Source organism: Carassius auratus, unplaced genomic scaffold (assembly GCF_003368295.1).
Source record: "Carassius auratus strain Wakin unplaced genomic scaffold, ASM336829v1 scaf_tig00216683, whole genome shotgun sequence".
NCBI classification, from domain to species: domain Eukaryota; kingdom Metazoa; phylum Chordata; class Actinopteri; order Cypriniformes; family Cyprinidae; genus Carassius; species Carassius auratus.
Window position 1 is genome coordinate 239,003 of NW_020528691.1, and position 16,390 is coordinate 255,392.

Genomic DNA, 16,390 nt, shown 5'->3' on the forward strand with positions numbered 1-16,390 from the left:
TTTATTGGAGTTTTTTTTTTTTTTTGTCATTTCTGAATGCTTGAGAGACTTTAAAATCAATCAGACAACTGTTTTAGACAACTGACTAATTGTAATTTGTAAATAATACAATTTAATTACAAGTTAGCGATCTACATTGTAACAATAAAAACTCCAAAACTACGGGAACTGGCGGACAATCAAAATGAAACTTTAATGCTCAAAATAAACACAAAAAACAGCACGTCAGCCCCTCACGGACGACTGACGCACACAAATAAAAACCAAACACAACTAAAGCCCAGGCCTGGTCCTCTCTCGTCCTTCACTGTCGTCGCTCCGGTTTTATACCCCTCCATCTCCTCCGTGGGTCTCGAGACTGGTGGGTCGAGCAGGTGTCGCTCATCTCCAATCACTCCACCGGCCTGGCTCCTGTCTCTCGGCCCCTCGTCACATACATATTTTATTAAAGTTATATTATGACCCCTATATATAATGGGAAACACATCAAACAATGCTTGAGCTTGAGCACCTGCCCCTTTGCCCTTTGGTGTCCAAAGTGACCAGAGGCGTCATGCCCATTCAAAGATTTCTGAGCCAAGTTGATTTTAAATGCAGGTTCCAAACGACAAAAAAAAAAAAAAAAAACGGCAGAATAATATGTTTTATATATTTGATATAATCACACTGTTGTGATTAGATCGTTCAGCATCCGCTGCTAAATTCAAATCAGTGTTCGTTGGCTGGCGCTGAGCCAGAGACGTTCGTACAACGCTTCATGATGATAACCAACCAACGGTTCTGTTGCGCGTATGCAATGGCCAATCGGAGACGTGCAGAAGAGTCATCATGAAACGCGCTGTTTTTGTTCACTTGCTCGCTGACTGAATTATTTAGCGAATTCTTTCTTCAGAGAGAGAGAGAGAGAGAGAGAGAGAGTAAAAACAAAAAACAAAAATCCTGATGTGCATTATGTAATGTAAAGTGCTTCAGTGATTTTAATGGGAGTTTTTGAGAGTGCCTGAACTCTGGCTAGACTGAATGAAAATGTTATTTGATAATGTAATTGTTCTTTACTCTCTGTAAAATGAAAGTGTTAAAATAAGTAACTTACAATATTGTTATTAAAATTTACATTAAATGCAAATTCAGTCGTATTAAAAATATTTTATGGCATGTTATGGCACTTAAGTAAAAAGTCGGGGTTTTATGTGTAGTTAATAGATTACACTACCTTTCCATTTATTGATCAAATAACAATCTATAAAGGTGCAAAACGCGTTTACACGTTTGAGAACGAGATATTTCCTGATATATTAAGCATGTTTGGAATTGTTTTGAATAAAAAGGAAAGAATAAATAAAACATAAGCCTATATAAGTTATACGGTTCTTTCATAGCATGACTCAGTTGTTTATTGTTTTGTATCAATATTTAAGGTGGACTTATTGATTAGGTGCAATAATAGTAGTGATGGTTAAAATAAAAGATTGATAATGAAATAGTAGATTGTGCCTTGTTCCTAGTGACAGAAAGAGCAGGGAACAGCAAGCCAGGAGACAGAGGCTGGTGAGAAAGAGGAAAATGTAGAGGCACAAGCGTTTTCTAAAGTTTTTACTATAACAGCTGCTCTTAATTATTCTGTTGAACAGAGAAGAAAAAGCCTTCAGGTTGGGACAGTTTAAGACATTTCAGTTTCTAATCCCAGAGTTATTATTAGGTGGAAATATTGTTTTTCTTTTTTTTACTTTTAAACTTAAAATTGTCTCTTCTAATCTTTTCTTTTTCAAAACTGCATCACAGCATTTGCTGCCGTATCAATACATAATCATCTATATCAATACACAAATCGGCAAGGAATGCATCACAATATATTTCTGTATTGCTATTTTGTACCGCGCTATTTAAAGCCTTGTTCCATGTGCCCCTTTTATACTTTGAGCACCTGCCCCTCCAAAGGTCTCTGCACGGCCCTGATCTCACACTCATGTGCTGTTGTGAAGTTCATTACATGCATAACTGAATCATTCTGAGCTGACTGCATTCATTTGTTTTAGCAGTGAATAACATCTGGTTTATGTATGACTTATGGAAACAACCAGCAAGGCAATAGTCATGATGCTCAGTCACTATTTGTTTTTATACTGCATTTTATTTTTATTTTTTTTATAGTTGGAAGCAGGAATTATGTCACACACAAGTGACAAAATAATGACATTTTAAAGCAATAATAATAAAAAAAGAAAAATTCTAAAAAGATTAAGAGACAATTAAAAGTCCTAATAATTCTCTGAATTCGTGATGTGCTCATTTAGTGTCAGTGACACAGAACACAGCACCAGAAACAGAGATGTTCAACATGACATGTTCACGACAGATTCCTGTGAACGATGTCAATCACATTCAGACTGGAATCTGGAAAACTGTCACATAAGAAGAAAAAGAGTGTTAAATAATATCTCAAATTATATTCACAACTTTAGGTAAAGTATTCTCATGATACAAACAAATCTATCAAGGTCTTCATTTGTGATTCATAATCTTATACATTTCATTTACCATCTAGTTAACCCTTTGAGGTATTCTATTTTCATTATTTCACCAATATTATGATGTTAATACAATATGCATGATTATTTTAGACTATCTACTGAATATCATTAACTTTGTGCTTATTTTATTTTGTACTATATAAGTTAATGGGAACCACCAACTGTTTGATTCCCAGCAATCTTCAAAATATCTTCTTTAATGTTCATCATAAGAAAGCAGCTCATACAGGTTTAGAACGACATGAGGGTGAGGAAATGATCAAATAAATTTTGTTTTTGGGTATTTCATTGTAGAACTGCAGACATCTTGATTTCATTTTGGTGATGAGAGTTCTTCCTTCCTAAATAAATAAAATATAATAAATCAATACAAACAATTTACTGCTGACCATTTCTTCACAGTCATGATTCAGATTGTTAGAGATCAGTGTGACTCATCAGGTTTTGTGATGATCAAAACTCACCAGCTCTTCTCACACAGATGATCTGAAGAAGAATCACAGTAGGAGCAGCAAACACTGCAATCTCTACAATAATCACAATCACTACAGGAACCATGTGTGGACAGAACGGAGAGAAAGAAGAGAAGAAACAATAATAACAATCACTACAGGAACCATGTGTGGACAGAACGGAGAGAAAGAAGAGAAGAACAATAATCACAATCACTACAGGAACCATGTGTGGACAGAACAGAGAGAAAGAAGAGACAATAATCACAATCACTACAGGAACCATGTGTGGACAGAACAGAGAGAAAGAAGAGAAGAAACAATAATCACAATCACTACAGGAACCATGTGTGGACAGAACAGAGAGAAAGAAGAGAAGAACAATAATCACAATCACTACAGGAACCACGTGTGGACAGAACAGAGAGAAAGAAGAGAAGAACAATAATCACAATCACTACAGGAACCATGTGTGGACAGAACAGAGAGAAAGAAGAGAAGAAACAATAATCACAATCACTACAGGAACCATGTGTGGACAGAACAGAGAGAAAGAAGAGAAGAACAATAATCACAATCACTACAGGAACCATGTGTGGAAAGAACAGAGAGAAAGAAGAGAAGAAACAATAATCACAATCACTACAGGAACCATGTGTGGACAGAACAGAGAGAAAGAAGAGAAGAAACAATAATCACAATCACTACAGGAACCATGTGTGGACAGAACAGAGAGAAAGAAGAGAAGAAACAATAATCACAATCACTACAGGAACCATGTGTGGACAGAACAGAGAGAAAGAAGAGACAATAATCACAATCACTACAGGAACCATGTGTGGACAGAACAGAGAGAAAGAAGAGAAGAAACAATAATCACAATCACTACAGGAACCACGTGTGGACAGAACAGAGAGAAAGAAGAGAAGAACAATAATCACAATCACTACAGGAACCATGTGTGGACAGAACAGAGAGAAAGAAGAGAAGAGACAATAATCACAATCACTACAGGAACCACGTGTGGACAGAACAGAGAGAAAGAAGAGAAGAAACAATAATCACAATCACTACAGGAAGCATGTGTGGACAGAACAGAGAGAAAGAAGAGAATCAATCTCTGAAACTGTGAACTGATTATTAACAATGAACAATTATTAACAAATCATTTATAAATTCACTGATAGTTCCAGCACAGTCATTCATTACCTCTGATTAATGATCCAGCAGTCATACAGACTACAGTTTCTGATGCTGTGTCAGCTGCTTCTGTGGATCATGAACATTAGTTCAGTTCAAACATCACGTGACATTAATAAGACATGCAGACACTGCACATGTGTGAGCTGAAGTCACCTCAGTGTTTGAAGTAATGAGCCATTTATCTATTTTAGAGATGCAAAAACCATAAAGGATTATTTCATCAAACCATTTATAAATTCACTGATAGTTTCTGTGCAAGAAAAGAGAAGTGAAAGACTGATGATGTCTAATCGAAATTCACCTTAGCTGTGTTTGACTTTGTTTTTTCTTCAATAGATGTTAAACAAAAACAGCCTGATAGCCTCAGATAGTTTGATATATAATCCCTTTAATCATAATTAAATAATGTATTTACATATATACCAGCTTTCACATTGACTTGTTTTGTGAAAGAGAAAACACGTGTTTTAGGTCTACAAATTAAACAAGAGCAGTGATAAGCTTCTCTTAAAGTTTATTAATAATCAGTTATGTGTCTCTGTATAAGGAGGAGGATTTCAGTTCTGATGCATCATATTTGATCAAATACATCTTAGCTCTGTTTGACTTCATTGTTCATCGACTGCTGATGTGTGTCAGTGATCATGTACCTTGTTCTGTAGAAGCTGCTGTAGTTTGACTTGATTTCTTCTCAGAGTTTGAGCTGCTGACTGGAATCAGTGTTGAATCAGCTGAAGCTGCAGAAGAGGAATGATCAGAACATTTATTATATTATTATTATTATTATTATTATTATTATTATTAATAATAATAATAATAATAATAATAATAATAATAATAATAATACTAATACACTACTTAAAACTGAAAGTAAGACTCGGGCAGCTCTAGCTCACACAGACAGTTAAAGAGAAACACAGTCAGACATAAATGTAGAAATGAAAGGTTAGATGCTGTTAATTTGTCATGCATTCAATAAAAAAAGCTTTATCAAAGGCATGTTTTGCTATCTGTTTAAAGTCACTAAAGTGTAGACAGGACACAGTGTATCTCTGAAGGCATCACTGATGATCTTGTGTCCTGAATTCTGTTCAGTGATAATGGAAGTAAGACTTTGCAGATGAACCTCTTTTGATCAGAAACAGCCCTGATTACAATATAAACACATGCAGTTATTAATACCTCATTTATATGAGAGTGAAACACAGTGAGCTGCAGCCAATAAACCTTCAGTTTGTTCTGAATCAATGACATATAGACTCTTCTGAAACTGATTAACCTCTTAACCAGTGTTGTTTTTGGCAGCCCTTTTAGTTTTAGTCTTAGTCTTTTGGACGAAAATGCTTTTTAGTTTTATTCACATTTTAGTCACTTATAAACTTCGTAGTTTTAGTCAAGTTTTAGTTGACGAAAACACAAAAAGGTTTTAGTCAAGTTTTAGTCAATTTTAGTAAAAAACAAAAAAGCCAGGAATAAAAACATTCTTACTTTGGCAATTGTGGCTATATTTGAGAAATTGCTAAAGTGCAATGAACAACGTGCCCAAAATATAAGCTATTGAGGAACACATACTTATGCTCTACAACTTGTGCTTCAACTTGTCTGCCAGTGCAACACCAAGATGCATATTATTTGTAAACACAAACATCATACAAGCCTATCTAATAAAAGTGATACAAACAATCAGGGATGCAAACACATGTATTTATATAGCCTACACTACACACAAATAATATACAATTAAATTATGCTCATTTTAAATGTATTGTGTAGACTAGGTATAAAAATATAGGCTTTTAATAATGATAATATGAAACGCTTCAAAACAGAGCGCACAAAGCGTGTATGCACATCGTGGGTGCAGAATGATGTGCTCAAAGCAACATGGAGTCACAGTGTGCTGTGCTGCTCAAGTGCGCATTTAAAAGTACGTGCAACCCCGTCCCAGGTGCAGCCCCGCCTCGATCTGCAGACTGCAGCCGGGTGCTTCTCCAAAACAGGCAGAAATGATATGCATTGTGAGCGTCAGACTTATAATCATTTTCGTTCCATCTAGTCTCGTCAACGAAAACTCGAAAACATTTCGTCATGTTTTAGTCACATTAGAGCCATTTTTATCTAGTCATCGTCGCGTTATCGTCATAAAAAAAGGTGCGTCAACAAAATCATTTTGTTATCGTTATCGTTGACTAAAACAACCATGCTCTTAACTGCCCCCCTCTTAACCCCCCTTTCTAAACGTAGACTTGAAAGTCTGCTATTAACACTTAAATTGTTATTATTCATGAATGCTTTTTTGTAATATGACACCATCACTAAGGGGAGGAGCCTGCTAACAGATTTTAAAGTACCATTTCTTTGGGAATGTATTGTCCAATTTGAAATTGTTTTATCAGGATGAATTTTGAGGAATTAAGCTTTCAAATGATATATAACTTATGATGAATACAAAAACATGATATTAATGAAGTAAACTTAAAATATTTTGTGTAACTCCGGTTATAATGTGTAGGATTATCCTTGAACAGTCCATTTCATTAAAGGAACCCAACACCGCATTCCACAGTTCAGAACGATTCCCCATCAAACAATTAGTGTGTCATAAAACACAGTCATGGTGCCAAGATGCCTAAAGGAGATGTCACCCCCCTTTTCCTTCTCGTTTCTGTCTAATCTCATACCAGCGATGCCAGGACAGCAGGAAAAGATTTCTCTTTGTTCCAATGGCCAAGAAACCCTGTGGTGAGCCCAATGCATAACTCCCCAGCCTTATCAGGGAAGGATGCTAAGGCATTCCTATGTCCCAGAATCACCACAAAGCTTAAACCAGGGAACCTCCTTTCTGCAGCTGTAAATTCCCGAGACTTTGTCTCCCAAAACCAATAGACTGAAATTTAACCCACTTGTGGTTTAATACAAACAACGGTCTCAAAATTGCTTCCAATAAGTTGAATTGATTACAAGTTTTTACCTCACACATTTCTTAAGTACCATGTATGTTTTATTTAACCTGTGGAATTATTTCTGTGTGTTTAACTTTCCTTACAGCCTATTCGTAGGGTTTTCTACCTCAGTTATAGGAACTAATCACCAGAAAGTGCCTCATACATGTGTATTCTCTATATTGTGCATGCTTATCACTTATCACGGCTAAATCCTTATTTACTTCCACCTCAACTATGGGAAGTATTTGTATTTTGGTACTTACTTGATGGGTAAATGATTTCTAGAATTTTTATATAAAGTAGATGTGTATAGGATGCACCATATTTAAACTATTAAGTTTGCTTATTAAAGTGTTTAAACTCTCAGAAGTTTGGACACACGCGATCACGTGGACACTACGCTAATTACATGCAAGAACCGGAGAACGGGGCGTAGATCCCGCCCAAGACAATATCTGATTGGCTGTCACACTAAGAAGGATGGGTCAGATGGACACACTTATAACCCAATGACAACATCACTTTTCTCTGTCACTGTTTGAATGAATGTTTGTGTGTTTTCGTTAGTTTAGTTTGTGTGTATTATAGTAGTTCAATAAAACCTTGTTTGATTTTACATACATGTGTCTTGTGCTGTGTGCTTACAAGTTACTGCCTTAAACTGTAGATTCCGTTACCTTGCTCATAATCAGTTATCATAATTTTATTGTATTATTACCATAGGCTACGGGATAATATTTGTGTAGAATTGATAAAATACCCTAACTTCAACATATCGGTGGACGAATAGTTGATAAAGTGGTCAATATTAATTCTGAATAATTTGCATACTAATTCGGTTCTTATTCACTGTAATTAAATCCCCTTTGAGTTATATTGATCTTAATTCCCTTATTAATCTTACAGATATATATGTTTTGAGGTGCATTCTTGTAATAATTTAATCTATTACTGTCTTTATATAACAAACAGTGGTAAAATATCTATCTAGGAGTCTTATATAGTTTGTGATGATCAGATCAGGAGTTAATCATAATATACTGAAGTGATCTTGTGTCAGTTTGCGGGGTTAAAGAAATGTAGTGTTGTTATCTGAACACATGTCAGTGTATCTGAGTGAGGTCTTCAGGTCACAGTAAACATTGATCTTAACAGCTGATTCTGGACCTGCTTGTGTAGGAGCTGAAGCTGATTTAGAGCTGGTGACTGGAGACGGTGGATTTGTTTCGCTTGGAGCTGGAAAAGATGAATGTTCAGATACGTCATAGACTACCATCATATTTAACTGACTGATGATTAATTGTTCATATAAATAATTTACTTGGATACTTGACAGTATATGTGGCTGAGGTCTTCAGTTGATCTCTGAGTTTAAGGTGACATCTCCACTCTCTGTTGTGATCTTCATTCAGGAGTGTTGTAGTCAGAGAGATGTTACACTGTCCTGAGGAGAATGAGATGTGAAATCTGGAGTCTGTCTGCAGATTCACACCAGCCTGATTCACCCAGATCAGATCAAGACCCTCAGAACGGACTGAAGTAGCACAAGAGACTCGATCATCATTATATAACTGACAGGAGAGAGTCAGAGAGCGGCCTGATCTGATCTCAGACTGTGAGGATGATGAAGACACTGAAACAGAAAATCAGACAGAGATTACATGACAATATTACTGTTTAATTCAACATATAATCATAATATTCACAGAAACACTGACCATGAAGAACATGCAGAGAAACACGTGCATCATCTACATGATGTGTTGTATTCACATATCGTCTGCAGAGGTAAAGTCCACGATCTTCTTTTGTGACTTTCTTGATGTTCAGAGAGCAGTCAGAGCCCAGACTCAGTCTCTCGTGTCTCTCTGTGTCAGTCTTCTTTACTCCTCCAGCAATCAGTTCAACTGCTGTCTCTGACGGTCTGCTGTACATCCATGTTGTTGATGTGCAGCCAGAAAGAGCATTATTACAGGACAGACGGACATCTCCACCAGAACTGAAGAACACATGAGTCACTTCTGCTCCACTGATACCTACAGATAATAATAATAATAATAATAATAATAATAATAATGTGGGTTAATGACTTGATTATGAAATCACTGATTCTTGAGACATGGGACAAAACAGCTACTGTAACTGTGGGTTTTAAATGAAAATATTATCAATTTAAATGTTTTTAGGGATTAATGATAGAATGTATTTAACTCAGTTATCCCTTAAATTTATTTTAATTTACCATTATTATCTCAAATCGATGACTCTGTATTGTGTCTAAAACAGAGAAGGGTTCAATCATTATATAAACTGATATAATATAATGATTGAACCCTTCTCTGTGCAACGTGGACACTGTTTTAGATGTAGTGAGAACACAATAAGAGTTTCTATTTTCATTTTATTTTTTTATGATGAAAAATAACTTCTTTTCTCAAAAGCAGCACTTCTATAATCTCTAATAATCTCTCATATTAAAGCGCGGTTGTTTTCCAGCACACACGTGTGTGTTTCATAAGGTTGTAAAGTCGTGTCCTCTCTTTCTGTCAGCAGCGTCAGATCTTGATTAAAATGTAAAATCATCAGGGAATCTGGGGGGCAGCTGTCTCTCTGAAGGACCCTCGTCACATTCCTCCTCTGCAGAGTACATCAGTGTCACTTTATAGTTTTACAATATTTTAAATCTAATGTTAATATTTCCTGTGTCACAACCATGATATGTCATGTTAGGGGGCTACCATTAACTTCAAATATTACATTAAATATTAACGTTTGTTAACGTGTTAAGTCTACTGAATGATAAAAAATAAATGTTGTTTGACTGGAATTATAGAAGATGCACATGCTCACACTAACCATATATTTTTGTGAATATAGGAGATCGCCTGATATCCATTTACTTATTGATTCTTCTTTTGAGAACTGTATCACACTGCAGCCCTCCAGACACTGCCATGGGGTTTACAACAACTGCTTACTAGGTGTGCAAATTAAGCTTGAAAATGTGATCACTGCTCGATACATGAAGACAAAATGCAATGGGAATAATCATTAATATTGCTGTGCATGCATGTCTACTGTTAATAAAGCAATTTTGCTATTAATGCCTTATGAATATTAAAATGCAGCAGCTAGAGTTCTTCCTAGAACCAGGAAGTATGACCATATTATCTACAGCCCTGAAAGACAGCGGAGACCAGGACAACTAGAGCCCCAGATACAGATCCCCTGTAAAGACCTTGTCTCAGAGGAGCACCAGGACAAGACCACAGGAAACAGATGATTCTTCTGCACAATCTGACTTTGCTGCAGCCTGGAATTGAACTACTGGATTCGTCTGGTCAGAGGAGAACTGACCCCAACTGAGCCTGGTTTCTCTCAAGGTCTTTTTCTCCATTCTGTCACCGATGGAGTTTTGGTTAGAAGCATTAGACGTATACTTTCATGAGATGAGTTTCTATTGGTGTTTTTTGTGTAACCTTTTGCTTCTCTTTGATGAAGGAATTTCATATTGCTTCTCTCAATTTGAATGGAGCACGAGAAGGGAAGAAAAGGTTTGAACTATATGAGTTAATAAAGATTAAAAGAATAGATGTTTTGTTTGCGCGAGAAACACATAGTGATGTTTTTAATGAAGATGATTCTTTATGGGACTTTAATTTGATAGGTTCAATGGGTTATCTATTTGTAGCCATAACACATCTTTAAGTGGGGGTGTTGCTGTACTGTTGTCAAATAACTTTATTCCAGCTACATACCAAGTTAAAGAAATTGTAAAGGGAATATGTTTTGAAGATAAGAGCTCAATTAGAAAATCAGTTTTATGTTTTTTTTTTTTTTTTTTTTTTTTTTTTTTATGTATTAATGTTCCCACCAATGCAGTTGAAAGAATTGGGTTTTTAGATATATCATGTAAAGCAATCAGTGATTGTAACACTGAGGATTTGTTTTTAATAGGATGGCACTTTAACTGTATGGAAAATGCCTCTGATAGAAATCATGTTGAATCTCATGTGGCTTCTCGAAAAAGACTTGTTCATTTAATAGAAATGCATGATTTAACTGACATATGGAGACATTTTCAGAGACAGAGGCAGTAAACTCGGATTCATTCACACAATAATGTGTTGTCTTTGGAAAGGTTGGGCAGATTTTATGGTTTTAGTCATCAACTTAATGTTTTCAGAGATTGTTCTATTAGTCCAGTGGGTTTTTTGGATCATAGTTTAGTGCAGTGTTTTTTAACTTTGGGATCCATAAAACCCAGCAGTGCATTGTGTCATTTTAAAAACAGTTGATTAACTGATTTAGAATTTATATATATATTATTATTATTTCTTTTTTTTATGATTTTAGAACCAGAAAGTCTGATTTCCAATCATTGCAGCAGTGGATGGACTACAGTAAAATTCAAATTAGACAACGGAGTCAACAGAAAGCTTGCAACATCACCAGAGACTTAACTACTTTAATGGTATTTTTTTTTTAATTTGGAGAATTGTTAAAAAATATGAATATATGGCTTACGCTCTAAGGATGGTGCACTCTTGTTGAATCATACCGAGATTCGTAAGAGGACAGTAGAATGATATGAAGAACTGTCTAGCAGTGAGCTTACACACAGGTCAGACAGTGATGATGTGTTTATTGAGGGTCTTCCTCAGGTATCGGATGATGTCAATGGCGAGCTTTGTAGAGTGTTGACTTTAGAAGAGTTACAGAAAGCTCTTCAAAGCATGTAATGCAGCAGAGCACCAGGAATAGATGGCCTATCTGCAGACTTTTATAAGTCTTTTTGGCCTGAGATTGGTGCAGATCTGCTTGCAGTCATCAATGATAGTTTGAGTTGTGGAAGATTACCACTGAGCTGCCGCAGAGCGGTCCTTACTCTACTGCCAGACCTGAGTGATATTACAAACTGGAGGCCTGTCTCTTTGCTATGCAGTGATTATAAAATTCTGGCTAAAGCTTTAGCAAATAGCTTAAGTAAGGTTTTAGCTGAAATCATTCACTCTGATCATACTTATTGTGTTCCAGGTAGACATTTTTTTTTTATAATATTTCGTTTCTTAGAGACTTTCTTGATATTGGTAAGCTCTTATTTTTGTTTAACATCAATAGATCAAGAAAAAGCGTTTGATAGAGTGGAACGTGGTTATTTATGGGATGTTCTAAAAGGTTCAGGACTGTTTTAAATAAAGTTTTTATTGATAAGTTAAGAGTCTTATATTGTGATGTTGAAAGTTTGCTGAAGGCAAACGGGGACTTATGTGCCCCTTTAGAGTTTTTAGAAGTATTAGACAGGGTGTGCTTTATCTGGGATGTTATATAGTTTGCAATTGAACCTCTGTTGTTGTTACTTGGGTGTACATCTGGGATATGATGAAAAATAATATGTTTGAAGGTGTAGAAAAAAAAAATAGTGGGACGTTTGAATAAATGGAAATTTCACTTTCCAATATGTCTAGAGGACGGGTTTTAATTATCATCAATTTGGCAGCCTCTATTCTTTGCCATTGGTTAACTTGTATTGATTCATCACCGCTTTTATTAAAAAAAAATAAAAAAAGTTCAATTAACTTTAATTAATTTATTTTGGGATAATTTACATTGGGTTCCACAAAGCATTTTATTTTTGTCTAAAGATGAAGGGGGACAAGATCTGATTAATTTGCAGTAGAGAAGCAGCTTTTAGGATAACATTTGTACAATGGTTTATTGATACTCCTCTAAATTAAAATTGGAGTTAAGCTGCTTCTATTATTAAAAAAAAAAAAAAAAAAAAAAAAGGTTTGGGCTTGGACAAGTTTTTGTTTTTGATGAACCCTAAAAAATGTCTGTATCCAAGTTACCTGTTTATTATTGTAATTTATTTAAAGTGTGGTCACTTTTTTTAAGTGTTGAGATGTGAAAATACTGACTCTTTTATTGGACGCTACAAGAACCTCTGATTTTTGGTTCATGTTTGGATGTGTCGAGCGAAAAAAGTTTTCACTGACTTACTTATCAAGTCTCATGTCGCTACACGTATGAGCCTAATTTAGAAATGTGTAATGGGTTTCTTTTAAGGTGAAGTAATTTAGTTTAGTCAGGGAAAGGGATAGAGAGAGATAGAGAGAGTTTTAGACGGAATTATAGCTGTTCATGCTTTTGTTTCAATAATTAATTGTGAAGTAAATCGAGAATATCTTTGTTGTTTATGAAGAGAAACAGTGTTTCACTCTTTCATGTACTGTAATAAATTAAGACCTCTGTTTTCTTTGTTACAAGATCTGTTTAAATGGTTTGATGAAGTGTTTTCCATTGAGATTTTTATTTGTGTTTTTAAGTATTCCAGAAAACATTCCCTTGAATGTCAATTATTACATTTATTGTTGGTTAAAGTGAAAATGGCAATTATGTGATAGAAAAAGAAAAATGGAGGGAAATTTTGACACAGATGTTAAAATGATTTCAATCTTGGTAAAGTCTAGGATGTTATTATAAAACAAACAAAAATATGATGCATTTTTTTTTTTTTATATTATTGATGATGTTTTGATTTTTAACAGTTTGTTGTGAGGGTCTCTCTACTTGGTAGAGAATATACACTCTTGTTTGCCTTTTTTTTTGTAATTGTAATAAAATTTGTAATAAAATAAAGTTTGTTTTTTATTCTAATTCTCTCTCTGTCTGTCTCTTCCTCTCTATATATAGCCTATATACATCAGTTAGTACCCCGAATGTTCAAAACATGGTTATGGTTTTGTGTTTTAAGCAGAAAATGAACCAAGGCAGAGTAAACTGATACTGAACATATGAGTTCAGGGTATAATTGCAGAAAACAAGGTTAACTTATACAAAGCCAAAAATATCAGATGAATAACTCAAACATCATTTTCTTATAAGTTTTATTACTGTAAAAACATTGTATTGTTTATCTGATACCAAATCTATACATTAAAAACCTAAAAACCTTAAGGCAGTTTTAGGCGCAAACTGTCTTTTCTATGAGTTTCACTTTCAGACACAAAATTTGTGGTAGGAGAGTATTCAAATTAATAACAAAACGCGTTTTACAAACGTTTTCTTGATCGTGTGACATTTGCGCCATTATTTAAAGGACCAAAGAAAGCATGTCTGATCCTGAATTTCCACTGCATGCATCTGCGTCATGTTTCTGCTACCTTAGATGATCACGGTCACTCTAGTCAATGCAATGTTTACACCAGACGCGGCGCGACACTTTTTAAAAGCGTCCCAGAAGCAGCTCTCCGCGCCGCTTCACTAAAGATAGGCGCCTAGTCTATTTTTGATGCACCCTGCTACCAAACCGCACAGCAAATACAAAATGGAAGTCAAAATATAATGTTTAATTCACATATTCTAGCTAGGAGGCCAGAAATAGAAGACGAGAGGTTTATTCTCAAAGTTGAAAAACCTCACATTATTATATGACACCACAGATCCTTTTTCCAATGGCAATTAAAAAAAAGCAAATGGTGTGGAGTTTAATTGCAGGAGTTGCAGGACTGGATTAAACAGAATTAAACCGGACAAAATATTAACATTCAGCCAACCATGTTAGAACACACAAAAATCAAGAAAAGCTAGTTGGACCATAGACTGCAGTGTTGGACAGGCAAATCATGTTTCTCGTGAATCCCACCACTACACTTCTGATCTGTTGGCACTGCATGGAGGATGCAACGAAACCTCATCGGAGCCGTAAAGCACCACAGACACATGCCGTGTAAATCAGGGATGATTGTGTTCTTTAAATTGTGTGATTGTTAGTAAATCAACCGCAGACATTTCAACACGCATCAGTGCAGTTTTTGAATCCTGCTCTCGCGCTAATGTGTCCTGCTTAGTAAAACTGGCCTATAATGGTAATAAGACTGTAAACATGATTTTATCTTTTGCCATTTAGATTCCACATTTGTTAAAAGGTGAGATGTATGATATTTGTTTTATTTATTAGTATTATATAAATTACAGAAAATTTTAAAATAGAGTAAAATCAATCATTGCTTTGTTATTACACTTTATAAGTTTATATAACTTTATAAAGATATATAATGTGCAACACCGATCAAATGATCTGGGCCCTCATTAACAGGAGACACATGTGCTGAATACATCTAAAGCAGGGAGGTCAAACTCAGTTCCTGGAGGACCGGAGCCCTGCAGAGTTTAGGTTCAACCCTAATTAAACACACCTGATCCAACTAATCAAGTCCTTTATGCTTATTTGAAAACTACATGGTATGAGTGTTGGAGCAAAACTCTGCAGTGCTCCGGCCGTCCAGGAACTGAGTTTGACACCCCTGATATAAAGTAAACTCATCTCAGAACAAAACCTGCTCCAGAGACAGTAATGTTCAGAGAATGGGTTGCTATTACTACATACTCTGAAAGATGTTTCAGTTTTTGGATCCAAACGTTGAATTATCTGTATACGTATTCATAATCTAACCCAGACACGTCACATAACCTGATTTCTGGAATACAGCAGAGTTCTCTTTATAATACTTTTAACTTAAACATAGCTTTGTAAGAGACTTCTGAGTGTGACAGCAGTATATGAACAATTATAAACGTACATGAAATAATAAAACAGTATTTACTTCACATGACCCTGAGATAACAACTTAATGACTTAATGAATTTCATCAAAATAGAATTGTGCATATTCCAACTCCAGAAACTATGTCAGAGTAATTAATACATCACACACATATTTTATATTGTAGATCATATACAGATGTCTTTACCTGTGAGAAGTGCACAGAGAATGATCCGTCCCAGCAGACACATGTGACGCTTATCAGCCATTTTCTGTTTCTGACAGTCTTTCTCTTCACTCTATAATTAAAGCTCTTCTTTTTAACACCATTAGCTCATCCTGTGGGTGTTAACTTCCTCTGATCTCAGCAACTGACCATTGAGCTGCATTTCATCCACACTACACTGATAAACTGATACAGTGTAACTGTAGACATTAAAAGCAAACATACTGCAAACACAACACATCTACTTCAATAACTCTACCATCAACCAGCTCTTGAAACACACACGATGACTTCAAAATAAATAAATAAATAAATTTATTTAAAAAAATTTCTAATCAGCAATATTCTTGTCTATTCAGGAGCTTCAAATGTTGCCTACGTATTTTTTTTTTTTTTTTTTTTTTTTTTTTTTTAGATTTTGAAACACGTGACTACAGAGTGTGAGAACTCATTAGTTTTCGCAGACTTGTTAAACCCACAGAGAC

General features: G+C 35.2%; 1 protein-coding gene across 1 annotated transcript; it reads right to left on the reverse strand.

Moving 5' to 3' along the window:
• Positions 1–8,194: 8,194 nt before the first annotated feature.
• On the reverse strand, positions 8,195–16,023 carry LOC113098806 (uncharacterized). The gene is made up of 4 exons (XM_026263897.1): positions 15,888–16,023; positions 8,850–9,167; positions 8,453–8,764; positions 8,195–8,367 (listed from the first exon to the last, which is right to left on the reverse strand). Exons 1-4 carry the CDS (start codon positions 15,946–15,948, stop codon positions 8,201–8,203), a joined length of 858 nt encoding a protein of 285 aa, XP_026119682.1. The 5' UTR covers positions 15,949–16,023; the 3' UTR covers positions 8,195–8,200.
• Positions 16,024–16,390: the final 367 nt, after the last annotated feature.